The following is a 27702-nucleotide window of genomic DNA, read 5'->3' on the forward strand; positions in this document are numbered from 1 at the left end:
TCTGTGGGCTTAGCCTGGCAGGAGGGGCCTGGTCTACACTGTAATACAGAGAACAAGCATTTTCCCAGCATGGCAGAATCTAGGCTGTCTGTCTGCAGGGAAAGGGCCTGGGGGAGTCGTGATGTGAAATGAACTAAAGCCCGTTCCTAAACCTCCACAACGGCCCTTCTCGCCCGGCCAGGCTGCAGAATGACGCCCACGTTTCGCTCCAGCTGATCCCGTCCTCCCATGGGACAGGGGAGAGAAATGGCTGCAGAGGAGCCAGCTCAGGTAGGGATTATAGGGGGGTTGCTGGTGGGTTCCTGCAGGAGGGAGAGGGGCAGTAAATACACAGGAGGTGGGAAGCTTTGCCCCGTCTGGTTTGGAGGTTGGAGCGGGACAGGAAATTCACAGGGTGGAGAAAGGGAGAGGACAAGGTCTGGTACCTTGTTTAATATGTGGCTTAGATTCCAGGAACAGACCCATGGGGTCTGGAGGTGGAAATCCCCTGATTTGTGGAAAAGGAAACAACCCACATAGATGGGGCTAGGAAAACTGGCCAGATTCCAGTGTTGGAGCCTGACCCGAATAACCAGCTTCTGCTATGAGAGATGGGGGTACCCAGCAGTGAGGCTCAGGGAGATTCCCCCCCCCCCCCCCGTATCCAGCTCCTCAAAATGAGGAGGGTGTTGGGGTTCCTACCAGGGAGCTCGCTCTGAACCAACTAGGGACTCCATTTCCTGTATCAGTCCCTGGCTAGTAGGTGTGTGATGGATCTGCTGGGAGAAACAAGGGGCTTCTCTCTTTGTCCCCTTTCTCTGGTGTTTCTAGGATGCTCTGAGTGGGGTGGGGGTGGGACTCTGTTGACTGTGAGCCTCCCAGAGCTCCCATTTGATCGGCTCCTTTTCCCCACGAATAATGGGGCTGTGAGTGGCGCAGCAGGTCCTGAGTGTTGGACTCTTGCTCTTTCAGGGGCCGGTGACCTTCGAGGAGGTGGCTGTGTATTTCACCGAGGAAGAGGGGGCTCTGCTGGACCCCGCTCAGAGAGCCCTCTGCAGAGACGTCATGCAGGAGACCTATGAGAATGTGACCTCGCTGGGTAAGGGTTCCCGTCCCCTCGGTTCTTAGAAGGGGAAATGAAGAGTTAAGGTTCATGTCACCCCCACAGTGTAACCGTAACTCTGCCCAGTTTCAGCAACACCCCAACATGCCAGTGGGACGCACACTAGCCCTCTGCCCTCCCCTGCTACACAACACCCTGGGAACAGGGCACAGGAGCAGTTTAGCACAATGTCAAATATCTTTTCTTTGCTAAGGTAAAACTGGGGTTAGAATAATAGAATCATACAATCATAGAAGATCAGGGTTGGAAGGGACCTCAGGAGGTCATCTAGTCCAACCCCCTGCTCAAAGCAGGACCAATCCCCAACTAAATCATCCCAGCCAGGGCTTTGTCAAGCCTGACCTTAAAAACTTCTAAGGAAGGAGATTCCGCCACCTCCCTAGGTAACGCAGTCCAGTGTTTCACCACCCTCCTAGTGAAAAAGTTTTTCCTAATATCCAACCTAGCCCCCCCCCCACTGCAACTTGAGACCATTGCTCCTTGTCCTGTCATCGGGTACCACTGAGCACAGTCTAGATCCATCCTCTTTGGAGCCCCCTCTCAGGGAGTTGAAAGCAGCTATCAAATCCCCCCTCACTCTTCTCTTCTGCAGACTAAACAATCCCAGTGCAGAGGTAAATTTCATACATACAGGGGAAAGTACCTAGAAAGGAGAAGGAACAAGGGATTCACAAGCATGTATGCCAACAAGGCTCTCACAGCTGGGTGTATGTGCAGGTGTCATTGTGTGTAATCACCTGCTTGGGGTACTGCTGCGGCCCCAGAAGACACATGGATAGTGTTGTGTGGGTGGGGGGAAGGGGTGTAGGGAGGTCCTGGAGTGTGGTTCTCCATGGGCTGCAGGGGGAGGCAAGCACGGATGCGTTCAGTCTGAGGTTGCAGCATGTCTGCTCCCTGAGCAGCGTTATCATCTCCTCCTGCCCATGCTACCTGTCCTCACTCTCCCTCTGAATTTTGTCTTTGATTGGCACCCTCCAAGCTGTCTGCTCACAATCCAAAGCACCAGAGGCTTGCAGCACCTCCTGGGAAGTGTCTTCTTTAGTCCTCTTCTTTCTCCTTCTTATCTGGCCAAGCTGCACCACCGGTGTGCGTGAAGAGACCCTCAAGGCTACATCTGCTTAAGAAACGAACAATGGACAGATGTCCTATTGTCAGCGCACTTACGCGCCTTGAGCCAAACCATCTACAAGCACAGCTGTCTCACTTTCCCTTGGGAGTCACAGAGCCCCAGCCACGGTAAGTAAGGCCTGAGGTGTGGGAAAGGGGGAGACAGCCCTGGGGTATCCGTACAAGTGCATAGGGCTATTGTACTGAATACCGGCACCGTTCTCCACATGCAGGAGTGATCGCAGCTGATATCTCACTCCTAAGGATAATCAAGGATGCAAGGAAGCTGCTCCTGCATGTGTGTGGCTGCAGACAAGGTCTGGGCGATTTGCCAGCAGGTTGGAGGTGGGGTTGCACTAGGGTCTGAGCTGGGGCAGTAGCAGGCAAAAGCATGCAACCAGAAGCAAAATCCAACCCCACCGTGCGTTGGGCAGTGTCCTTTGCCTCATACTACACATGTCAAACTAACAGCCTGTAGTTACCCGGGTCACTTTTTTCCCCTTTCTTAAAAATAGGAACTATGTTAGCAATTCTCCAGTCATACGGTACAACCCCTGAGTTTACAGATTCATTAAAAATTCTTGCTAATGGGCTTGCAATTTCATGTGCCAATTCTTTTAATATTCTTGGATGAAGATTATCTGGGCCCCCCAATTTAGTCCCATTAAACTATTCGAGTTTCACTTCTACCTCAGATATGGTAATATCTACCTCCATATCCTCATTCCCATTTTTCATGCTACCATTATCCCTAAGATCCTCATTAGCCTTATTAAAGAATGAGGCAAAGTATTTGTTTAGATATTAGGCCATGCCTAGATTATCCTTAATCTCCACTCCATCCTCAGTGTTTAGTGGTCCCACTTCTTCTTTCTTTGTTTTCTTCTTATTGACATGGCTACAGAACCTTTTACTATTGGTTTTAATTCTCTTTGCAAGGTCTGACTCTACTTGACTTTTAGCCTGTCTCACTTTATCCCTACGTGTTCTGACCTCAATAAGGCAGCTTTCCTTGCTGATCTCTCCCATCTTCCACTCCCTGAATGCTTTCTGCTTTTTCTTAATCACCTCTCTGAGATGCTTGCTCATCCAGCTTGGTCTACAATTATGTAACCAAATAGCATCCAGGAAAGAAAAACCCACAACACAGAGGGGCATAAGATACTTCTGGAGTAATTCTGAGCCAAAAAAAAAAAAATAATAATAATAATCTGCAAAATTCTGCGTATTTTATTTGTCAAAATAACACAATATAATCATGCCAATTTGAATTATTTGTGTAATTTATTTCAAAATACATATCAGCAAGTATATCTGTAACAATACAGACAAAAATAGTTCTGGTAATTTTTTCTGACAAATAGGTTCCTTACTAGGCATATTAATACAGAACTTTGAGTATTTAATTTAAGCAACAACACAGAAACTTATTTCCCACCCCCTGAGAAGCAGTGCAAAGGCTTGGGGGAAGTCAGGGGTAATGGAGGAACTGAAAGGGAAGGAGCCTGGAGTGAACTTGGAGGGTTGTTGGGTGTGTGTGGGAGAAGTATGGAACAGGTATTTGGGGGGGAGAGGCAGGGAATGTTAGGGAGACCCTTCCCCATGCTGATCCTGACTGACCTCAAGCTGCTCCCATTCAGTCAGGCACATTTGCCCCTGTCCCTGCACCCTGCCCCATCCCCATGTGTCCCTGCAGCCCCTGTCCCATGTGGCCTTGCACCCCTACTCCCATTTAGCCTCTGGCTCAATGCTGTCTCCCCACTAACTCCTGAGCCCGTGCCCCTGTCTTGTCCTCCCACTAGCCATTCTGAACCCAGTCTGTGACCCCCCGCAGCAGCCGTGTGTGCCCCACTCTTCTGTCCTAACCTGGTTTAATGGGCAGGGTGCTGTGGTTAACATCTACTCCTGTGGGAATTCTGCACTATTGCTCGCACACAGAATTTTTTCCCTGAAGAAAATACGCTGTGGTGCCAGAATAGCGGGGTGCATTCATGCTTCTGGCTGTTCTGATGCCACACTAGCCTCTGATGGGAAAAAGGTGGAATTGCAACACTTGTCAGGCAGAATGTATTTTCTGCAGGAAAAAAAATTCCATGACAGACATGAATTCTGCACATGCGCAGTGGTGCAGAATTCCCCCAGGAGTAATAAGACACTTTTGGTTTCAGATGAAATGAAATTCCAGAGCAGGTTATATCTGATGATTCACAATAAGAACAGAATTCAGAGTAGCAGCCGTGTTAGTCTGTATCCACTGAATGCATCCAATGAAGTGAGCTGTAGCTCACGAAAGCTTATCCTCAAATAAATTTGTTAGTCTCTAAAGTGCCACAAGTCCTCCTGTTCTTTTTAATAAGAACAGAATCTCACACTGATTTCTCCTCTGATGCATTTAAACCTTCTTCACCCAACACCACCTTATTATTATCAAGTCATGTAATTTACAAGAACTTTAGCATCATAATGGGGAAAAACAGCCAGCCTTCCCATCTGTACACAAAACTCCCAGATCAGCAGGAGAAAGGTCAGAAGCAGCTATGCCAATAGACAGAAAGAGGGATTAAAAGCACAGAACAGTCCATTCATATTTCCACTCCAACACTGTGACTCGTGAACCTCCAGCCGCAGTGAGACTGATGGAGAATCAAAGTGTGACACCTAGCACAGACAGCAGCGAACACATGACATTCTGGGAGGCAGAGAGGTTGCATTTGGGGAGAATAAACACTATTATGGCTGACACAGAAACTAAAGCTGGGTTGAGGGGGGATTATGATAGTTACAGAGAAGGAGTGAATCCCTCTGACTCATCGTATCTTCTTCTGATGTTACAGAGGGTGAAACGACATTTCTTCCCTACTCCTGTTCCTGATCTTTGTTATAGTTCAATGTATTTTAAGTGGGGAAAATGGTAGAAAAGATTTCTGCTCTCCAGCACAACCTGAAGCAACATGAGAGCGAACTGGGAATGAGACAATTTGTCCCCAAACGGGGAAATAGACAATTGCTTTGAAATGGGGTAAGAGTAGAACCGTGATGCTCAGGGTTTGTTTAGACTAGGAAAAATTGATGGCGTGTAGGTCAGGTCAAGGGAAAAGCTAATGCCAACCACTGCACCTGGGTGACATCTACACTGCAACTTTAGTTGTGTTTGTACACCAAGATCATTAACTTGAGTAGCTAACTCCACGTACAATCCTAGTGGATGTAAGGCACAGGTAGTTTTTGCCTCCGGGTAGCTTGTTCAGATCAAACCTCTCTCCCCCACCTGGAGCTGGTTAATATTCCTGGCAGGAGGGACACACACTCCTACGACTCACAGGGAAAGGAGTTGATAGAAAAGATCACAAGACTGACCCCAAAGAAGGGTGAGCTGCAAAAGGCAGAAGGAGACAACTGATCTGGGGGAGCTGAGAGGCCATGATGAACATGGTGCAAAGATCACTATGTGGGAACTAGCAAATGTGACTTTAAAAAGAAAAATATTTGGCCAGCCCTAGTCAAGGCATTTATTACAGTTCTCTCCCATGTGGATTTTCTGATGTCTAATAAGGTTTGACCTCTGACTGAAGCTTTTCCCACACTCAGGGCACGTGTAGGGTGTCTCTCCCACGTGGATTTTCTGATGTCTAAGAAGGTTTGACCTCTGACTGAAGCTTTTCCCACACTCAGGGCACGTGTAGGGTGTCTCTCTGGTGTGGATTCTCTGATGTGTGATAAGGTATGAGCTCCGACTGAATCTTTTCCCGCACTCAGGGCACGTGTAGGGAGTCTCTCCGGTGTGGATTTTCTGATGTCTAAGAAGGGTTGAGTTCTGACTGAAGCTTTTCCCACACTCAGGGCACATGTAAGGTGTCTCTCCAGTGTGGATTCTCTGATGCGTGAGAACAGCTGAGCTCCGACTGAAGCTTTTCCCGCACTCAGGGCACGTGTAGGGCGTCGCACCGGTGTGGATTCTCTGATGTGTGATAAGGCCTGAGCCATCACTGAAGCTTTTCCCGCACTCAAGGCACGTGTAGGGCCGCTCTCCCGTGTGGATTCGCTGATGTGTGATGAGGGCTGAGCTGTGCCTGAAGCTTTTCCCACACTCAGGACAGGTGTAGGGTCGCTCTCCAGTGTGGATTCGCTGATGTGTTATAAAGGCAGACCGGTGACTGAAGCGTTTCCCGCACTCAGAGCATGTGTAAGGTGTCTCTCCTGTGTGGATTCGCTGATGTCTAATAAGGGTTGAGCGATGCCTAAAGCGTTTCCCACACTCAGGGCAGGTGTAGGGTCGCTCTCCAGTGTGGATTCTCTGATGTGTTATGAAGGCAGACCAGTGATTGAGGCTTTTCTCACACTCATGGCATGTGTAGCGTGTCTCTTCCAAGTTGATTCTCTCACGTGTATCAGGGTCTGACTGGCTACTGAACTTTTCCTCTGGCCTGTGCTGTCTCTTTGCTTTTTCTGGGTGTGCCCAATTCCTGCAAATATTCCCTTTGGATCTTCCTGATAACGTTCCATGTGGTTTTACTTGGTCAGCATCTTCCTCCTGAGGATTATCCTCCTCATTCTCACTCATCATACCATCTACTGATGGGAGACAGAGAGAATCCAGACATAGGTCACTCCCTGCACCAGAAAGAAAGGAAATCTCAGAGAGAGGAATGGAAGAAAGAGCCAATAAACCAAAATATCTGTGGGAGAGATCAAACCTATCAGGAGCTGATTTTCCCCAATCCCTTCCCCAGAAAAGAGAGGAAGGGATCAGTTCTGGGTCCACATCTCACTAGAACTCTCAGGGGAAAGCGAGATCATGGAGCAACCTGCTGCCAGTTGTCAGTCAGAATAGGAGGGAAGCCCTGAGTGACATCTGCCATAAAGATTCCACACCTGCTGGGAACAATCCTGAACTTGGAGAGCTCACAAGGTCTTTGTAGGGCATCCCAAATATTTCCTGCATTCCCAGACACTTTTTGAGTTGGTTTAATCAATTCCTCACCTGTGCAGGCAGCTCTCAGGAGCGCTTCTTTCTCAGAGCCCTGAAGGTCTGGGACCCACGGCTCTTCCCCTCGTTCCATCTGGAATATCACATCAGGTTTGGAAACTGGAAACCCTACTCAAGGCAAAGAAAAGAAGTGAGATCATTGAGATTTGTGGGATACTTGTCACGAAGATTAACCCTAAGCTCATTTTTAAGCAGTAACATCCTAAGGCCAGATCTCTTGCCTCAAAGTGGCAGGATAGTTATTATTGTTATTAACCATATTTATTTACCTTTGTGACTAAGGGTCAAGTGAGACTATGTCTATACTACAGAGTTAAGCTGACTTACGTTACATTGATGATCATAAACCACTGTAATTACATCATTTGTGCATGTTCTTCCAGCACTCCTTGTGTCAGTGAAGTGAGCCCTCAGTTGGTGCCCTAGCATCGAGAGAGCGAGCAGTGCACTGTGGGTAACTATCCCACTGTGCAACTCACCGCCTTCTGTAGCTAGGAGTTCTGGGAATGGATTGCAGTGCATCGTGGGGGGGGGGGGGGCTCACTCGCCCATGATGCCGTGTTCTCCATCCCATCATTCTGTGGGCTTCCAGTTCAGTACATTTTGCGCTATTTTTGAACAACCCATGTAATCTGTACACCCACCATATCTGCCTAAAAGCATGGATACTGCACTGCGGTTTAGTTTTGTGATGCGTGTCATGAACACGCCACTGACCCTGCAGTATTTCATGAGCTGCAAATCTGAAAGTGAATCCGTGGTGCGTGCCCTGCAGCGTGCCATGGAAAGAAACAATTCAAGATTGATGTTGGAGCAGCTGCACATGGTGGACCATTGCTTTTGGGCTCAGGAAACCAGCACCGACTGATGGGATCGCATCGTTATGCATGTATGGGATGATGAGCAGTGGGTGCAGAACTTTCTGATCCACAAAGCCACCTTCCTGGAACCGTGTGCGGAGCTGGCCTCTGCCCTGCAGTGCGAGAACATCAGAATGAGCGCTGCCCTCAAGGTGGAGAAGTGAGTGGTGATTGCTTTGTGGAAGCTGGCAATTCCAGACTGCTATCAGTCAGTTGCAAATCAGTTCGGAGTTAGGAAGTCCACTGTGGGGGTTGTGATGATGCAAAAGTGTGCAGGGCTATTAATTGCCTCCTGCTATGAAGGACGGTGACTCTGAACAATGAACAGGAAATAGTGGATGTCTTTTTGGCAACGGGACCCCCTAACCGTGATGGGGCGATAGATGGCATGCATATCCCAATTTTGGGATAGCGTGAAGCTCATTGTGGAAGTGGAAGGTGTGTGGAGCTGCACCAGAGCAATGATTTGCCCCCCTTGCTTCCAGTATGCCTGCTTCAGCTCCTTGATCTTAGCATGGCACAGCTGCATGTTCCTTTCATGGCCTTTCTCCTTCATGCCATGAGCAATCTGCCCGTAGGTATCCAAATACCTAGGGCTGGATCGGAGCTGCAGCCGCAGAGCCTCCTCTACTCAGAGACCCAACAATTCCAGTGTATGCCAGGTAGGAGCGCATTTGCTGAGGAAAGCCGCCATGGTCAGTTGGGAAGTTGCAATGAGAACTCTCCACACCAAACAAATAGGAAGAGGAATTTCAAAATTTCCTGGGGCTTTAAATGGGAGGGATGCATGCCTGTCTACCTGCAGGGCAGCCGAGTTCAAACTGCTGACCAGAGCGGTCATGATGGGCATTGTGGGATACCTCCTGGAGGCTACTTAGGGTGATATAAGAGAGCACAGTGTCTACACTGACTCTGCACCGCTCTAACTTCGTCTAAAAAAGTTCTATGTCTCTTGTCGAGGTGGCTTTATTATGTTGGCATAACAGGCGAGTTAAAACAGCAGGAGCGCTGCAGAGTGTATACCTCCACTGTTTTGTCGACAAAGCTGACATTTGTCAACAAAACTGTGTCGTGTAGACAAGGCGTAAGAATGGATCCCCACTGTGCTAGGCTAGGTACAAACCACAGACTAGTAAATGGTCCATGCCCTGAAGAATTTAAAATCTAAACAGACAAGAAAACACAGAATGGTGGGAAAGGTAGAACACACCAGCAAAGTGAAAAATGTGATGGCAAGGTGACAGATGTGATGAACCAAAGGCCACATATGGATAGGGGCAACTAGTGACATTATCATAATCAGGGTAAAGGAGAAAATATCATACATATCTGTACTATTACCATAAGGAAGGGCATAAAATACCTCACCCAGTTACCATTTTTTCAGGTTTGATGGGTTCCTGAGACAGTGTAAACTGAATCAGCACCTCCCTTCTCATGGGCTCACCTGCCCTTCGATCTTTGTTTCCAATGATGTCTGTAAGTTGTAAGTATGCACAATGCAAGATGGTGAGTATGAACAATGCAGGACTCTCTTCCCTATAATTACCTTACTCTAATCATTATGTATATTGATCCTTGCTTATGATTTCGGTTATAACTGTCTGTATTAAATCAAGTTTCCCTGTGTGTTTCACCAAATTTAATCTCCTCCATTAACTTTGAGTAGCCTGTAACAAGGAGGTGTGGCCACATTCGGAGAGTAACAGGGAAGGACCGCAATACATCCCGTGGTGGGCAGAACCAGAAGAGCCACATCTGCCATGCCAGAAGCAGAAGGGCGGACAGGAAGCAGAAGTACAAAAGGCGGGTCCTGCAGTTCAGTTGGGCAGGAGCTGCCAAGAGAGACAGATGCATCCCACTGGCTGCTGGAACCTGAAGAAGATCCCCACTGGGCTGAGGGCTGGCCAGATCTCCCCAGGCTGTTGGCCAACCGAGAAACTAAGCAGCTGCTTGGGCTGCTGCCTGGGGACTGGCCAAATCTCTCCGGGCTGCTGGCTGACTGAGATGATGAGGATCTGCTGGGGATGCTACCTGAGGACTTGCCAGAGCTGCCCGAGAAGACAGAGGACCCCCATGTAATAGAGGTACCAAACCCAGGGGATGTGGAAAGTAGCCTGGGGGAACTAGACAACCATCTGGTTAAGTGCGGGCCTAAATCTAGGTCAGCATGTTGTGGGGCAGATCCCCACAATGGACGACCATTCCACCACTGCTAGGGACCTGGGCTGGGACGTGGTGGAGTCGGCTGGGCCCATGTCCCCCTGCCGTCCCACTCCTGGGGTGGCAGCCTCCCCATATTAGCCAAGGAGGCCTCTGTTAGTGCTCACCCTTCCCTGAGCCCCTAGACTGTGCTGGTGCTCGATTTTACCTGGGCTTGCAGAATGCTTAACCGCTCTGCCCTCATTGCAGGTCAGATTTTACTAATTGTTTGCTGCCGTGCCCAGACCGAGGGCCTGGGGCTCATAGACTTCTCTATTGCTCTGCCTGGCTGGAAGGATGGGACACTAAGTACAGCTAATTCCCTCCTTTTGACCTCACCTTTACAGGTATGTGACAGTGAGGAGGCTTGGTCTCCCTCAGAGAGTGATAAGGAGGGACGACCATGCAGCCCACACCCATAATCTTATAGGTTTAATACTTGTACCGGCTACACTACCACCCTGTGACATCACCAACAAAGTGCCCATTTGTGCCTGGGTAGGGGCCCTGCCCTGGGAGGGAGGAATGCAGCAAGGATTCAGGATTGGTGGCCAGGATCGCTGTGCATAGAAATGGGGAGGTTATATGGTAGGGGAGGGGTGAATAAGTGGTGGAGGGAGCTTAAGAGTTACAATAATAATATTTGGGGGGAAAATGTAGAATGAAGTGAAACTGAACAGAAATAAAGCTGGAGTGTAGGCTCTAAAGCAACAAGGCCTGGGCAGGTTTCAGAGTAACAGCCGTGCTAGTCTGTATTCGCAAAAAGAAAAGGAGTACTTATGGCACCTTAGAGACTAACCAATTTATCTGAGCATGAGCTTTCGTGAGCTACAGCTCACTTCATCGGATGCATACTGTGGAAACTGCAGAAGACATTATACACACAGAGACCATGAAACAATACCTCCTCCAACCCCACTCTCCTGCTGGTAATAGCTTATCTAAAGTGATCATCAAGTTGGGCCATTTCCAGCACAAATCCAGGTTTTCTCACCCTCCGCCCCCCCGCCCCCAAACTCACTCTCCTGCTGGTGATAGCCTGGGCAGGGATTTGGGGTTAAAGGTCTGGGATCCTTCACAGCTCTAGATCCCCAGACCTCTCCTCCACCCACTGACCCACCCAGCTCACTGCCTGGGTGCCCTTCCTCCACACTCCCCTCCCCTTCTTCCCATTACTCTCAGCCGGCACCACCTCCCGGCACCTTGGGAGCTTCTTGTGTTCCCTCCTCATCTCTCACTACCTCATCCCTCCCTGCTGCTTCTGAGCTCTAACCCTGCACACACCCTCCCCGTGTCCTGGTACCCCAGAATTATCTACTTCCCCACCTTCTCCTCCCCTCCCACAGCTCTGTTCTCCCTTCACCTGTGGAGTCCTGAATGGCAACTTTAGACGCTCTCCTATCAAAAGAGGAGCTCATCGGACTGTCACACAAGCCATGCATGAGTCACACACCTATTTACTCAATTTAGAATTCTACAGGAAGTGTATTTTCCTCTTAAAATGAGGAAAAGACAAGAAAGCTACAGTTATTAATGTAGTTATTAATGTAGCCAATAAGGATACATTAAATGCAATTTTAAAATGACTGACGGCACCAAAAAGGCACATGTCCAAAAATTATACTAGAGGGTGGAGATAAGGCAACAAACGTGGGGCAAGGAAACTTGTCAAAACTTGTATGATGAATAAAGGTATAAAGTTATTACTACTCAGGTTCTTTAGAGACCCCACAGCTTCTAATAACCGAGGGGACAGGACTCCTTACCCAGCAAGACCACCGTCTCATAGTTCTCCTGCATGACATCCCTGTAGAGGGCTCTCTGAGCAGGGTCCAGCAGAGCTCCCTCTTCCCTGGTGAAATACACAGCCACCTCCTCGAAAGTCACTGGCCCCTGAAAGAGCAAGAGTCCAACACTCAGTACCTGCTGCCCCAGTCACAACCCCACTATTTAGGGAACAGCAGCACCAGGTAAATGGAAGCTCCAGGAGGCACATGTTAACCGAGTCCCACAACACCTTGCTTAAGCAGCCAGGAGGCATCAGAGTGAGGGTAGAAAGAGAGAACCTTTGTGTCTCCCAGCTGACAGATGGAGGCAGGGTTTTCACAGTTATCACATCCTACTAGCCAGTGCTTGATTATAGGACATGGAGCCTCCAGCAGGGCCCAGAGACAGCCCCTTGGTAGGAATCCCAACACTCTCCCAATAAAATATATGGAAGGATGGGTAAGTCAATAGTAAAGAATATAAGTTAGAAGGTCAGAATTATAGAAAATTGGTAAGGGAAGCTATCAGAAATCAACAACCAATCAATGAAAATAAGGAGGAAGTTATTAAAAGTATATTAAGTACAAAATGAATCCTAACAATGGCAGTCACTTAAAATCTTTCTGTAGTTAATAAATTTCTTTTATGCTTTATCTGAATCAGTGTATTTTGAGTGATGTGTCTGGGGAAAATCCCAGCTTGGTGAGCTCAAGTTTGTTGTGCATATCTTTCCCATATCAAGGGGACGGTCACTATATTAATGAGCTCACATTGTACAGATCCCTTTGCATAAGAGGAAATAATTCTGGATTTATACTACAGCAGGTGTGCAAGGCTGGGGAGCTGGGAAATTGGCTGTTGTCTTCTATCTGTCCTTGAGTGGCTTAGGTAAAGCACTCAGGTAGCTTAAGTTGGGTGCATGCTGCCACCTGCTGTCGTGCTGGGTGATAACAGGGTTTGGAGAGGCTGGCTGAATCTCCAGCAAAGCAGTGTGAGAAGGGCCAGCGGGCACAGCGGTTCCCAGAAGCCCCCCAGACTGCCTCCCACCACCCATAGCAGCTCCCACGCTCCTATGCATTTACTGCTCCTCTCCCTCCAAGGAGAACCCACCACCAGCTCCCTCATAATCCCTTACCCGAGCCAGCTCCATTGAAGCCATTTCCTTCCCGCTGGGAGGTGGGGACAATCTGGGGTGAAACATGGATGTTATTCTGTAGCCTGCCAGGGTGAGAAGGGCAAGGTGAGAGAATTCAGATGGGGTTTTTGTCCATTCCACATGCCGATTCCCCCCAGGATTTTTCCCTGCTAATGGACATTCTAGGTTCTGCCACACTGTGAAGCACAGAGTGACCTTATTCCAGTACAGGCCTAGCCCCCTCCCACCAGGGTGTAACCCTCTGAGACATGGTGAAACCTTTCCAGTAACAGAGTCTCTGAACCAAAGGCCAGAGAAGAGCAGAATCAAAGGAGTCACTTTGGGGGATTCATAGATTCATAGATATTTAGGTCAGAAGGGACCATTATGATCATCTAGTCTGACCTCCTGCACAATGCAGGCCACAGAATTTCACCCACCACTCCTAAAAAAGACCTCACACCTATATCTGTGCTATTGAAGTCCTCAAATTGTAGTTTGAAGACCTCAAGGAGCAGAGAATCCTCCAGCAAGTGACCCGTGCCCCATGCTACAGAGGAAGGCGAAAAACCTCCAGGGCCTTCCAATCTGCCCTGGAGGAAAATTCCTTCCCGACCCCAAATATGGCGATCAGCTAAACCCTGAGCATATGGGCAAGATTCATCAGCCAGATACTACAGAAAATTCTTTCCCGGGTAACTTGGATCTTACCCCATCTAAAAACCCATCACAGGCCATTGGGCCTATTTACCATGAATATTTAATTACCAAAACCATGTTATCCCATCATACCATCTCCTCCATAACTTATCGAGTTTAATCTTAAAGCAAGATAGATCTTTTGCCCCCACTACTTCCCTCGGAAGGCTATTCCAAAACTTCACTCCTCTGATGGTTAGAAACCTTCGTCTAATTTCTAATCTAAATTTCCTAGTGGCCAGTTTATATCCATTTGTTCTTGTGTCCACATTGATACTGAGTTTAAATAATTCCTCTCCCTCTCTGGTATTTATCCCTCTGATATATTTATAGAGAGCAATCATATCTCCCCTCAACCTTCTTTTAGTTAGGCTAAACAAGCCAAGCTCCCTGAGTCTCCTTTCATAAGACAAGTTTTCCATTCCTCGGATCATCCTAGTAGCCCTTCTCTGTACCTGTTCCAGTTTGAATTCATCCTTCTTAAACATGGGAGACCAGAACTGCACACAGTATTCCAGGTGAGGTCTCACCAGTGCCTTATATAACGGTACTAAAACCTCCTTATCCCTACTGGAAATACCTCTCCTGATGCATCCCAAAACGACATTAGCTTTTTTCACAGCCATATCACATTGGCAGCTCATAGTCATCCTATGATCAACCAATACTCCAAGGTCCTTTTCCTCCTCCGTTACTTCTAGTTGATGCGTCCCTAGCTTATAACTAAAATTCTTGTTATTAATCCCTAAATGCATGACCTTACACTTCTCACTATTAAATTTCATCCTATTCCTATTACTCCAGTTTACAAGGTCATCCAGATCCTCCTGTAGGGTATCCCTGTCCTTCTCTAAATTAGCAATACCTCCCAGCTTTGTATCATCTGCAAACTTTATTAGCACACTCCCACTTTTTGTGCCCAGGTCAGTAATAAAAAGATTAAATAAGATTGGTCCCAAAACTGATCCTTGAGGAACTCCACTGGTAACCTCCCTCCAACTTGACAGTTCACCTTTCAGTAGGACCCGTTGTAGTCTCCCCTTTAACCAATTCCCTATCCACCTTTCAATTTTCCTATTGATGCCCATCTTATCCAATTTAACTAATAATTCCCCATGTGGCACAGTATCAAACGCCTTACTAAAATCTAAGTAAATTAGATCCACTGCGTTTCCTTTATCTAAAAAATCTGTTACTCTCTCAAAGAAGGAGATCAGGTTGGTTTGGCACGATCTACCTTTTGTAAAACCATGTTGTATTTTGTCCCATTTACCATTGACTTCAATGTCCTTAACTACCTTCTCCTTCAAAATTTTTTCCAAGACCTTGCATACTACAGATGTCAAACTAACAGGCCTATAATTACTTGGATCACTTTTTTTCCCTTTCTTAAAAATAGGAACTATGTTAGCAATTCTCCAATCATACGGTACAACCCCTGAGTTTACAGATTCATTAAAAATTCTTGCTAATGGGCTTGCAATTTCTTGTGCCAATTCTTTTAATATTCTTGGATGAAGATTATCTGGGCCCCCCGATTTAGTCCCATTAAGCTGTTTGAGTTTCGCTTCTACCTCAGATATGGTGATGTCTACCTCCATATCCTCATTCCCATTTATCATGCTACCATTATCCCTAAGATCCTCTTTAGTCTTATTAAAGACTGAGGCAAAGTATTTGTTTAGATATTGGGCCATGCCTAGATTATCCTTGACCTCCACTCCATCCTCAGTTTTTAGCGGTCCCACTTCTTCTTTCTTTGTTTTCTTCCTATTTATATGACTATAGAACCTTTTACTATTGGTTTTAATTCCCTTTGCAAGGTCCAACTCTACTTGACTTTTAGCCTGTCTCACTTTATCCCTACATATTCTGACCTCAATAAGGTAGCTTTCCTTACTGATCCCTCCCTTCTTCCACTCCCTATATGCTTTCTGCTTTTTCTTAATTACCTCTCTAAGATGCTTGCTCATCCAGCTTGGTCTACAACTCCTGCCTATGAATTTTCCCTGTCATTGTCCCCAAGGCAGCTGTCTCAGGTTTACAAGGTTGTTTGATGCTCCAGTCTTTATACAGTCTCTCCTGAGAGTGCCCCCTTTCATGGGATGGGCCTAGTTTTAGCTTTTGGCAAGCGTGAACCCTGGGGCTCTGAGACTGGGCCTTCTTGCCTCAGCACACCTTGTTTCTTTCTGTGGCTCCCAAGTGAGTCGAAAGGAGTAGATACTCCTGATAGAGACTGTGAACATAAGAACGGCCCACTGCATCAGACCAATGGTTCATCTAGGTCAGTGGCGAATGCCAGGTGCTTCAGAGGGAATGAACAGAACAGGGAATCATCAAGTGATCCATCCCGTCTCCCATTCCCAGCTTCTGGCAAACAGAGGCTAGAGACACCATCCCTGCCCATCCTGCCTGTGACACTGGCAGATGAGGTGTTAGCTCTTGCAAAAGCCCCCAAATCTTAATTGAACATGGACAAACTCAGAGCTGGAATCAGTCTGGCTCACCTGTGTCAGTACTGTTAAAACAGGGATGAGAATTATAAGAATGTGTTTAATGTTTAGACTTTATTGAATGCTTGTGAGTTGCTGCCTGGAATAATATCTGAGTATCATAGAATCATACGATGAGAAGGAACCGCGAGAGGTCATCTAGTCCAGTCCTCTGGACTCATGGCAGGACAAAGTATTATCCAGATCATCTCTGACAGGAGTTTTCTAACCTGCTCTTAAAAATCTCCAATGATGGAGTTTCCACAACTGCCCTAGGCAAATTATTCCAGTGCTTAACCACCCTGACAGGAAGGTTTTCCTAATTTCCCATCTAAACCTCCTTTGCTGCAATTTAAGCCCCTTGCTTCTTGTCCTATCCTCAGAGGTTAAGAAGAACAATTTTTCTCCCTCCTCCTTGTAAAGACCTTTTATGTACTTGAAAACTGTGATCATGTCCCCTCTCAGTCTTCTCTTCTCCAGACTTAATAAGCCCATTTTGTTCCAATCTTCCCTCATAGCTCATGTTTTCTAGACCTTTAATCATTTCTGTTGCTCCTCTCTGGAATTTCTCCAGTTTGTCTACATCTATCCTGAAATGTGGCTCCCAGAACGGGACACAATACTCCAGTTGAGGCCTAATCAGTGTGGAGTAGAGTGAAATAATTATTTCTCATCTCTTGCTTACAACACTCCTCCTAATACATCCCAGATGATGTTTGCTTTTTTTTTTTTTTTTTTGCAACAGCGTTACACTGTTGACTCATATTAAGCTTGTGGTCCACTATCACCCCCTGATCACTTTCCGCAGTACTCCTTCCTAGGCAGTCATTTCCCATTTTGTATGTGTGCAACTGATTGTTCCTTCCTAAATGAAGTACTTTGCATTTGTCCGTATTGAATTTCATCCTATTTACTTCAGACCATTTCTCCAGTCTGTCCAGATCATTTGAATTTTAATCCTCTCCTCCAAAGCACTGGCAAACCCTCCCAGCTTGGTATCATCCACAAACTTTGTAAGTGTACTCTCTATGCCATTATCTAAATTACTGATGAAGATATTGAACAGAACCGGATCCAGAACTGATCCACGCGGGGGACCCCCCACGTTATGCCCTTCCAGCATGTCTGTGAACAACTGAACCAGTTGCATTGTGAGCTTCTGTGGCTATGTAAATCACCAGGCAGGACAGAGACTTTAACTATGTGAAGTGCTGACTGGCAACAGACAGCATTAAATGCTGCCTGGCAGGAAAGATCCATTGACACGGGATGTTAAACTATTACTATTATGGGATGTTAAAGAAGACAAAAGACTGTTGTTCTGCTCTTGACTTCACACAGTTGTTTTCCCCTTTCTTTTCTTTTTTGTTCCTTTATTTACCCTAGTTTGCCAGCAGTTGGCTCTTTTGCAGTTTCACCTGGTACCCGAGAGAGGAAGAAAGTGTCCCAAGGCCTCAGCCAGAGGGTTGAGCCTGACACAGTAGAAGGGCGCACCCCTGGAGCAAGGAGAAATTGGACTCACAGAGGTGCAGCCCAGAAGGCCTGAGGCCCAGGAGTTTGGCACCAGTTTGATGGGCTGGATGGCTTCTCACTGGGGGCTGCCACAAGCCTGGCACATGGAGTAGATATGGGGTGGCCTGGGGAGCAGGAAGCTGGTCAGTGTCCCAGACAGCACTCCGTGAACGGAAATGGAGAGGGAACGAGGGACACTGCTGGGAACTCAGCACCCGTCGTGAAGGCCATTGGCAGAAAGTTGTCCTCTCCCTGGCCTACGGGGGTCAGACAGTGACACAGAGATCCCTTGGCAAAGGGTCATTTTGTCTTTGCCAGCAGCTCTCACCTGACAAACCCATCACACCAAACACATCCCTTGGAGGATGGTCATGTGAGGTGTCTACAGAAAGCACATAACTGGTCAAGACTCATAATGACTGAGAGATCAACGTATAGGTCATATGTAACAAAGAGAGGGAAGAGCATCTTTGCAAGCAGACTGGCTAACCTATTGAGGAGAGCTTTAAACTAGGTTCACTGGGGGAAGGAGACCAAAGCCCTGAGGTAAGTGGGGAAGTGGGATACAAGGGGGTGAAGCACGAGCAGGAAAGAGCGAGAGGGGAGGGCTCCTGCCTCATACTGAGAAAGAGGGACGATCAGCGAGTTATCTCAAGTGCCTATACACAAATGCAAGAAGCCTGGGAAACAAGCAGGGAGAACTGGAAGTCCTGGCACAGGCAAGGACTTATGATGTGATTGGAATAACAGAGACTTGGTGGGATAACTCACATGACTGGAGTACTGTCATGGATGGATATAAACTGTTCAGGAACAACAGGCAGGGCAGAAAAGCTGGGCGAGTTGCATTGTATGTAAGAGAGCAATATGACTGCTCAGAGCTCCGGTATGAAACTGCAGAAAAACCTGAGAGTCTCTGGATTAAGTTTAGAAATGTGAGCAACAAGGGTGATGTCATGGTGGGAGTCTGCTGTAGACCACTGGACCAGGGAGATGAGGTGGACGAAACTTTCTTCCGGCAACTAATGGAAGTTACTAGATCGCAGGCCCTGGTTCTCAAGGGAGACTTCAATCACCCTGATATCTGCTGGGAGAGCAATACAGCAGTGCACAGACAATCCAGGAAGTTTTTGGAAAGGGTAGGGGACCATTTCCTTGTGCAAGTGCTGGAGGAACCAACTAGGGGCAGAGCTCTTCTTGACCTGCTGCTCACAAACCGGGAAGAATTAGTAGGGGAAGCAAAAGTGGATGGGAACCTGGGAGGCAGAGACCATGAGATGGTCAAGTTCAGGATCCTGACACAGGGAAGAAAGGAGAGCAGCAGAATACGGACCCTGAACTTCAGAAAAGCAGATTTTGACTCCCTCAGGGAACTGATGGGCAGGATCCCCTGGGAGAATAACATGAGGGGGAAAGGAGTCCAGGAGAGCTGGCTGTATTTTAAAGAATCCTTACTGAGGTTACAGGGACAAACCATCCCGACGTGTAGAAAGTGTAGTAAATATGGCAGGTGACCAGCTTGGCTTAATAGTGAAATCCTTGCTGATCTTAAACACAAAAAAGAAGCTTACAAGGAGTGGAAGACTGGACAAATGACCAGGGAGGATTATAAAAATATTGCTCAGGCATGCAGGAGTGAAATCAGGAAGGCCAAATCACACTTGGGAGTTGCAGCTAGCAAGAGATGTTAAGAGTAACAAGAAGGGTTTCTTCAGGTATGTTAGCAACAAGAATAAAGTCAAGGAAAGTGTGGGCCCCTTACTAAATGAGGGAGGTAATCTAGTGACAGAGGATGTGGAAAAAGCTAATGTACTCAATATTTTTTTTGCCTCTGTCTTCATGAACAAGGTCAATTCCCAGACTACTGCACTGGGCAGCACAGCATGGGGAGGAGGTGACCAGCCCTCTGTGGACAAAGAAGTGGTTCAGGACTATTTAGAAAAGCTGGATGAGCACAAGTCCATGGGGCCGGATGTGTTGCATCTGAGAGTGCTAAAGGAGTTGGCGGATGTGATTGCAGAGCCATTGGCCATTATCTTTGAAACTCATGGCGATCGGGGAGGTCCCGGATGACTGGAAAAAGGCTAATGTAGTGCCCATCTTTAAAAAAGAGAAGAAGGAGGATCCTGGGAACTACAGGCCAGTCAGCCTCACCTCAGTCCCTGGAAAAATCATAGAGCAGGTCCTCAAGGAATCAATTCTGAAGCACTTAGAGGAGAGGAAAGTGATCCGGAACAGTCAGCATGGATTCACCAAGGGCAAGTCATGCCTGACTAATCTAATTGCCTTCTGTGACGAGATAACTGGCTCTGTGGATGAGAGGAAAGCAGTGGACATGTTATTCCTTGACTTTAGCAAAGCTTTTCACACGGTCTCCCACAGTATTCTTGCCAGCAAATTAAAGAAGTATGGGCTGGATGAATGGACTATAAGGTGGATAGAAAGCTGGTTATGGGCCTGAACGGGTAGTGATCAATGGCTCCATGTTTAGTTGGCAGGCGGTATCAAGCAGAGTGCCCCAAGGGTCAGTCCTGGGGCTGGTTTTGTTCAATACCTTCATTAATGATCTGGAGGATGGCATGGACTGCACCCTCAGCAAGTTTGCAGATGACACTAAACTGGAAGAGAGGTAGGTATGCTGGAGGGTAGGGATAAGATATCTAGGGACCTAGGCAAATTAGAGGATTGGGCCAAGAGAAATCTGATGAGGTTCAACAAGGACAAGTGCAGAGTCCTGCACTTAGGATGGAAGAATCCCAGGCACCGCTACAGACTAGGGACCGAATGGCTCGGCAGCAGTTCTGCGGAAAAGGACCTAGGGGTGACAGTGGATGAGAAGCTGGATATGAGTCAACAGTGTGCCCTTGTTGCCAAGAAGGCCAATGGCATTTTGGGCTGTATAAGTGGGGGCATTGTCAGCAGATCAAGGGATGTGATCGTTCCCCTCTATTTGACATTGGTGAGGCCTCATCTGGAGTACTGTGTCCAGTTTTGGGCCCCACAATACAAGCAGGATGTGAAAAAATTGGAAAGAGTCCAGCAGAGGGCAACAAAAATGTTGAGGGGTCTGCAACACATGACTTATGAGGAGAGGCTGAGGGAACTGGGATTGTTTAGTCTGCGGAAGAGAAAAGTGAGGGGGGATTTGATAGCTGCTTTCAACTACCTGAGAGGTGGTTCCAGAGAGGATGGTTCTAGACTATTCTCAGTGGTGGAAGAGGACAGGACAAGGAGTAATTGTCTCAAGTTGCAGTGGGGGAGGTTTAGGTTGGATATTAGGAAAAACTATTTCACTCGGAGGGTGGTGAAACACTGGAATGGGTTCCCTAGGGAGGTGGTGGAATCTCCTTCCTTTGAGGTTTTTAAGGTCAGGCTTGACAAAGCCCTGGCTGGGATGATTTAGTTGGGGATTGGTCCTGCTTTGAGCAGGGGGTTGGACTAGATGACCTCCTGAGGTCCCTTCCAACCCTGATATTCTATGATTCTATGTAAGGAACAAAGCATTTATATTGAAAATCTACTTTCTGGACTTGGAATGGAAAATAAATCACTGAGAGGTAATGGGCCCCGGGATTGGCCCATCCACCCAAGAGGGAGTCATCACTTCTCACTAGTCAGCTGGCAAGGTAACACAAGGATCAAGTGACCAGCCTTCCTCCCTCCCAAACTATCAATGGAAAACCATCCGAGGCACCACCAAACAACTGAAACTGGGAGGTGGGGGAGAGGGGATTGATGGAGAGGGTGAAACTGAAGGTAACACAAATTTAATCATCTGAAATCCAAAATATGAATAATTTAAAGGCACATGTCACCTGTTTCTGATGTGAAGGGATGGGCCAGAATGTATAGGGGAGGGGGCCTGTTTTGAGGAGGGGCAGACTGGGCAGAGCTAGGGCATGGCTGGACTAGGGGCAGGAGGCCCAGCTGGAAGTAGCAGTGAGAGGCCCAGCTCAGTGTGCAGCTCAGCCTGCATCACCAAGGTGGCATGCACCATATTGTATGCTGCCGCTGCTGCCTGTAATATGTGTGTGCAGCAGCCTAGGACAGGAGACAGCTACTTGCTTCTACAGTGCTAACAGAGGGCTGGAGGGTATGGACAAGAAGGGAAGGCTGAACAGGAAGTGGCGGCAGGAGGAGGAGGTGGAGAAGGAGAGAGAGACAAACACCATCTTCTCTCATGTACTTTAGGTACCGTAACCACCATATGATTAAACTGTCAAGATCTTGGGGAACAGACCATGTCAGAGATTTCTCTCTCTGGCTCTGTTACCAACTTGACAAACACTTGAAAGAAGGGGAGGAGGAGCTGGACTTGGTGGCAGAAGGAGGAGGTGGAGAAGGAGAGAGACATTTGAAAGTATAACCATTATTCCCATTCCACTGCAACAAAAAGTACAGGAGATGGGAGCAGCTTCACAATCTCCCAGCACCTACGTGGAGAGAGCACTGGACGGGGATAATTCCTGGCTCTGCCACAGACCTGCTGGGTGACCTTGGGTAAGACCATGGCACTTCTCTGTGCCTTGCATTGCAAACCTGCTTGAGACCCACAACTGCCTAAAAGGCCACAAATTCCTCCAGCCAACATCGCTCTGTGTTAAGAGCTAGAAAATTCACCTCCAAAAAACTATATGAACACAGGATTTAAGGTTGCCCCAAGGTGTCTGGTACCCCTCCAGAAGACTCAAACTTTTAATACCCAGGCAATATAGAGATAAGGCACTCACCAATGTAACCCTAAATCTGACTGCAGGGCTGTCCCTAGACATTGTGGTGCCCTACACAGCCCCCCCCCCCGGGGGCATGGCCCCAGGCCTCCATGGGGGTCTGGCCCCAGGCCTCTGGGGGGGGCTGTATCCAGTCTGTGGGGGGAAGGAGCAGGCTTGGGGGGCAGGGGAAAAGCACCCCCCAGCACAAGCCAGTGGAGCGGAGCGGGTTGGGGTCAACTCACTCCACTTTCTGACCCCCAGTGATTGCACTGCGGGCCTGACCCTGCACTCACAGGGTGGTGGGAAGTGGAGTGACCCAGCCCCAGCCCCAGCCCCCTCCGTTGTGTTTCCCTGGCTCCCAGCCTTGGGACATGGGGGGAACCAACCCCTAGCATTCACCAGTGGTGTAGGTGGGAGCCGGCAGAGTGGAGCAGGCTGGGGCCAGGTCGCTTCATTTCCCACCCCCTGGTGAGAGCAAGGCGCACCCGACCTTTGCTGCAGTCCCCCAGGACACAGCTCGGGGAAGGGGTGGAGTGGGGGCGCGGTGGAGCAGGGGTGGGAAGCGGTGGGGAGCGGGCTCTGGAGAAGGGGTGGAGTTGGTGCAGGGCAGGAGCAGCTTTCCTGGCCGGCTTAGCTGGCCAGCGGTTCAGGCTGGCCACTGGAGCAGCACACAGCTGCACAGGGCACCAGGAAATGCCCCAAATTTCCTGGTGCTTTATGCAGCTGCATACTCTGCGCATGGGTACGGACGGCCCTGTCTGACTGATGTGAGCAATGACCCAATACTCCCACAGCACACCTATGCGTACCCAGCCATTGCAGATAGCGCCTATCACTAAAGAAACATGGCACAAGACAACTCTAGCACAGCATCCAGCACCTTGTCTTTGCTAAGACGGAATCTGGTTTTAGGTGACCTGCGTGGTACCATTTAAATGTACCTTCTAAATTCTTTTAAATGAAGAAATCTGCGATGTGGAGTTTGCAGATCTATTACCTACACAAACGTACTTGAGGAGCTAGCAACACCCGTTCTACACTCAGACACTGAGCCTGCTCCCCAGAAACAGCCGCACACTTGGTCAATTGAACTCCTCTTTCATCCTTACTCACACAGGTTCCAGCTGACATTCCACATTCACTTACCCATGGTTAAGCACACAGACTGCTCTCAGATCCCACCTCGCTGCTGACCATTCCCATGGCAAACCGTCCCGTTTCCTCGTGACAACATGCCCAGCTCAGTGCAGAAATGATACAGACTGGAAGCTCAAGGTACACATGCACCTCTTTCCTTTCATCGCACACATCGGGGGGGGGACTCAGACCCAGATCTTCTCATATCACCATCACACCTCCACCGAGTTGCTCTAACTAACACCTCTACCCTTCTGTGCAGCCACACCTCACACTGTTGAGTGGAGCTGGAGTGCAGGCAGAGAACGCCCAGTGGCTGTTGCCAGCTCCAGGGGGCAGAGTTAAGGTTACATAAGTGTGTACCAGAGCTCCGTATTTCCTAGTTTTGAGAGGTCTGAGTTTTGCTGAACTCGACCTTCTAGAAAGGCCCAAGGTACCACTGGGGAACCTTACCTCTGCATTAATGAAGGTGTCAGTGAACAGATGAATGTTCTGTAACTAAGCAGGAACGGATGGATTCCCACTCCCATCTGCCATTCACACAGGCAGCAAAGCCCTGGACAAGGCAATTGTCACAGGCAAAGGAACAGGAATGGAGCTGGGAGGTTCCTTAAGTTGCATTGGCATGGACATTAGCTCTCTATTTCCTAGTTTTGAGTGGTTTGAATTTTACTGAACTTGACATTCTGGCAGGGCCCAACATATCGCTGGGCAACCTTAACTCTGCATTAATGAAGGGGTCAGTGACCAGATGAATGTTCAGTAAATACGCAGAAAGTGATAACTCCCCATCCCTGCCTGCCATTCACACAGGCAGCAAAGCCCTGGGCAAGGCAACTTTCAGAGGCAAAGAGAAGGGGATAGAGTTTGGAGGTTTTCTGCCTGTCAAGAGTGGGTAGCAGCAAGGGAAGACTGGCAGCTGGTTGTTGGAGGAGTGAAGAGGTTTGAGATATGGTGGGGGCAGCTTTGAGTCATGCTCGGGGACTGGGTAACATGGGTTTGGGGGACACTTGCTTCTTCTGTGCCCCTTCCACATCCTGTCGCGAGTAGAAAATGACCACTCTGCTTTATTTCTTGCCCTATTAAGGGTAACTTTCCCATGCCACTCTGCCACCACGGAGCGGGGATGGGAAACCATTGCTGCACACAGGCGAGCCACATAAGGGCCAGGGCAGAAGCTGCAGTCTTGGAGAAGCCCCTACTGTGATTCCCTGCTCACCCTCAGCGGTGAGATATCTTCCATAATGAACATAGCCTGTGAAAAATATGGGCACAGGAATGATTATGAGCCCCCCCACCCCCTACAGTGCTGTCTCTCCCCAAGAGCCACGTGCCCAGTGTACAGTATGGTCCTGGAACAGTAATTTCCCCTGCCCCTGCTGTTACCATTTTGGGGGTCTTGTGGCTCATGGGTGCTTGCCTGGGGTCAGCCAGTTAGTGACAGGTGTGTGAATAGTGGCTATACTTTAAATCAGTGGTCTCTGTGTTGCAAACACTACTGCTTCTATAAAATGTTGCATTTTGGCTTCACAGATACGCCCTTGGGAGCCCAGCCTCCCTCTTTCTTATCGCCGGCCGAATGGCTACGCAGAATTAGAAAGTGGCCATCAAGAACTAAAGAGAAGTTTCTGCATGAGGTCATGATGCACTCTGCGGCCGAAAAACAAGAATTGAAAGAGTGGCCGGACAGCGAGAAGAGGGACCGAAAGGAGAACGGGGTGCGCCAGAACGAAGCCATGGAGCGGCTCTTAAATGTTATGGAGCGCCAAGCGGTCATGCTCCAGGGGCTACTAGCACTGCAAACTGAGCAGCTCTGCGACCGCCCTCCCCTGCAGCCATTGTCACAAAACTCTTTCCCATGCACCCCCCAGACACCGCCAACACACTCTTATCACCCTCCTGGCTCCAGTCTGTACCCGCTGCCTTCCACTCCTGCCCCATCACAGTCCAGCCCCGCGGACGCCCAGTACCCACTGCACTCAACACCCGTCCCTCTGCAGTTTAGCCCTGCTGAAGTACGGTACCCGCTGCACTGTACTCCAAAGGATAAGGCTGGATATGATACCTGGACATACACAAATCTCTAACCACGCCGGGACCCCTTCCCCCCCCTTCCCCCATCTCCCTGCTGGTTGTCCAGGGAATTCGCCCTTTTCAGCAAGGAGCGCCCTCTGCCGGTCAGTGTCTTGCCTGCCGCTGGCCCCGTGCCCATCCTGGTCCCCGGTGCCCTTCTAGATTATGGTTCTTTGCCCTGGCAGTACCCCCTCAGTCTGGGTCCCCCTTCCCCACGGGAACCCCCAATCCCCTAACCCTCCCTTGCCTCAGTGGCTACTGTCAGTCATCGTCTAGCCCCCACTCCTTGGGCAGACTGCAGTCTGTACCACGCATCACCGGCAAGGGGGGTCAGACCAGCTGCCTCTGTCTAGGTCTGGGCTGCTCCTCTGCAGCCTTAGTCCCCTTTTGTGGGCCTTTACCTGGGCCTGCAGCCTGGGGCTCTGCTAGGCTGGAGCTCCCCGGCTCCGTCTGCCCTTCCCCAGCACTGCCCTGCCCTGCCCTGCCCTAGGTACTATCCTCAGCTTCCCAGGCATCCAGGTCCTCCTCTCTCCATGTAGCTAGAGAGAGTGTCTCCTTCTGGCCCACTACCCTCTTATAAGGGCCAGCTGGGCCCTAATTACACAGGCCACAGCTATGGCTGTTTTCACGAACAGCCCAGCTTTTCCCTCTCTCAGCCCTCTCCCAGGGCTGTTTTAAGCCCTTCAAGGCATGTTGGGGGGACCACCCTGCCACAGCATCCCTGATCCTTTTGGACCCATGCTGCACCCCTCTAATAGCCCTTGTCTCTGGCTGTTCAAATTCAGCCTCCAGGCACTGAGCCTCAGCAGTCCAGCCCTGAGTGAAACTTTCACCCTTCCCTTCACAAATATTCTGGAGCATACAGCACGCAGCTATAAGCATAAGAATATTGTCATCAGCCGGGTCCAGTCTCCCATATAGGCAGCACCAGCGGGCCTTTAAATGGCCAAAAGCACACTCAACAGTCATTCTGCACTTGTCAGCCTGTTGTTGAACGGCTCCTTGCTGCATGGCATTAAGGGGTAGGCAGGGTCTCCCAGGATGACATTGGGGATTTTGACTTCCCCTATGGTGATCTTCTGGTCCGGAAAGAAAGTCCCTGCTTGCAGTTTCCTGAACAGGCCAATGTTCCAAAAGATGCTTGTGTCATGCACCTTTCTGGACCTGCCTGTGTTAATGTCTGTGAAACGCCCACGGTGATCCACAAGCGCCTGGAGAACCATAGAGAAATACCCCTTGTGATTAATGTACTTGGTGGCTAGGTGGTCTGGTGCCAGAATTGGAATATGCGTGCCATCTATCCCCCTCCACAGTTAGGGAAGCCCATTTGTGCAAAGCCATCCACAACGTCACGCACATAACCCAGAGTCATGGTCTTCCAGAGCAGGATGTGATTACTGGCCCAGCACACTTCTGTCAACACAAGTCCAACAGTCGACTTCCCCACTCCGAACTGGTTAGTGACTGACACCACTGCCACTTGTGATGTGTTGGTGAGAGCGAGCAGCATATTGGTCAACAGTGCGGGATCCATTCCTGAGCCCAAAGAGGCACAATGTGCAGTACAAAAAACCATTGACAGATGGTGCCAAATGCGGATGAAAGCACAGGGATTGCTGGGATGTGAACCAATGCATTATGGGGCATTGGGACAGGACCCAGTCCACGATCGCCTCCACTTTCCCACAACTCTTAGTGGCAGAAGAGGAAGAGATGTTCTCTAGGACAGCAGCCCAGAGTGCACTGCTCCAAACACCGCTGCAAGTGTGAACACGCTATTGTGCGGGCAGCTGACAGTGTGAACACACAACAGCAGTTTCCCTTTAGCGCTCCCTGAGTGGCGCTGTAACTGCTGGCGATGTAACTCTGCCAGTGTAAACATACCTTTACTCTCTTCCCATTGGAGAATAGCTCAGG

At 48.8% G+C, this 27702-nt stretch overlaps 2 protein-coding genes across 2 annotated transcripts in view; one reads left to right on the top strand and one right to left on the bottom strand.

Annotated features, from left to right (window-relative positions):
• On the top strand, positions 1-27663 carry LOC311514142 (zinc finger protein 707-like). The gene is made up of 7 exons (XM_084616565.1): positions 1-270; positions 952-1078; positions 2082-2338; positions 9444-10605; positions 22055-22363; positions 23693-23850; positions 25246-27663. Exons 1-3 carry the CDS (start codon positions 229-231, stop codon positions 2222-2224), a joined length of 312 nt encoding a protein of 103 aa, XP_084472691.1. The 5' UTR covers positions 1-228; the 3' UTR covers positions 2225-2338; positions 9444-10605; positions 22055-22363; positions 23693-23850; positions 25246-27663.
• LOC311514123 (uncharacterized protein) overlaps positions 3475-27702 on the bottom strand; it is a 39773-nt gene continuing 15545 nt past the window's right edge. Inside the window, exons 3-6 of the mRNA XM_084616530.1 lie at positions 13161-13243; positions 12025-12151; positions 7191-7304; positions 3475-6820 (exon numbers count right to left, since the gene is read on the bottom strand). Of these exons, the coding sequence (XP_084472656.1) occupies positions 5706-6820; positions 7191-7304; positions 12025-12151; positions 13161-13226 (1422 nt within the window). The 5' untranslated portion in view covers positions 13227-13243 and the 3' untranslated portion in view covers positions 3475-5705. The remainder of the gene's footprint in view (positions 6821-7190; positions 7305-12024; positions 12152-13160; positions 13244-27702) is intronic.

Source organism: Lepidochelys olivacea (assembly GCF_965140295.1).
Source record: "Lepidochelys olivacea isolate rLepOli2 genome assembly, chromosome: 28".
NCBI classification, from domain to species: Eukaryota; Metazoa; Chordata; order Testudines; family Cheloniidae; genus Lepidochelys; species Lepidochelys olivacea.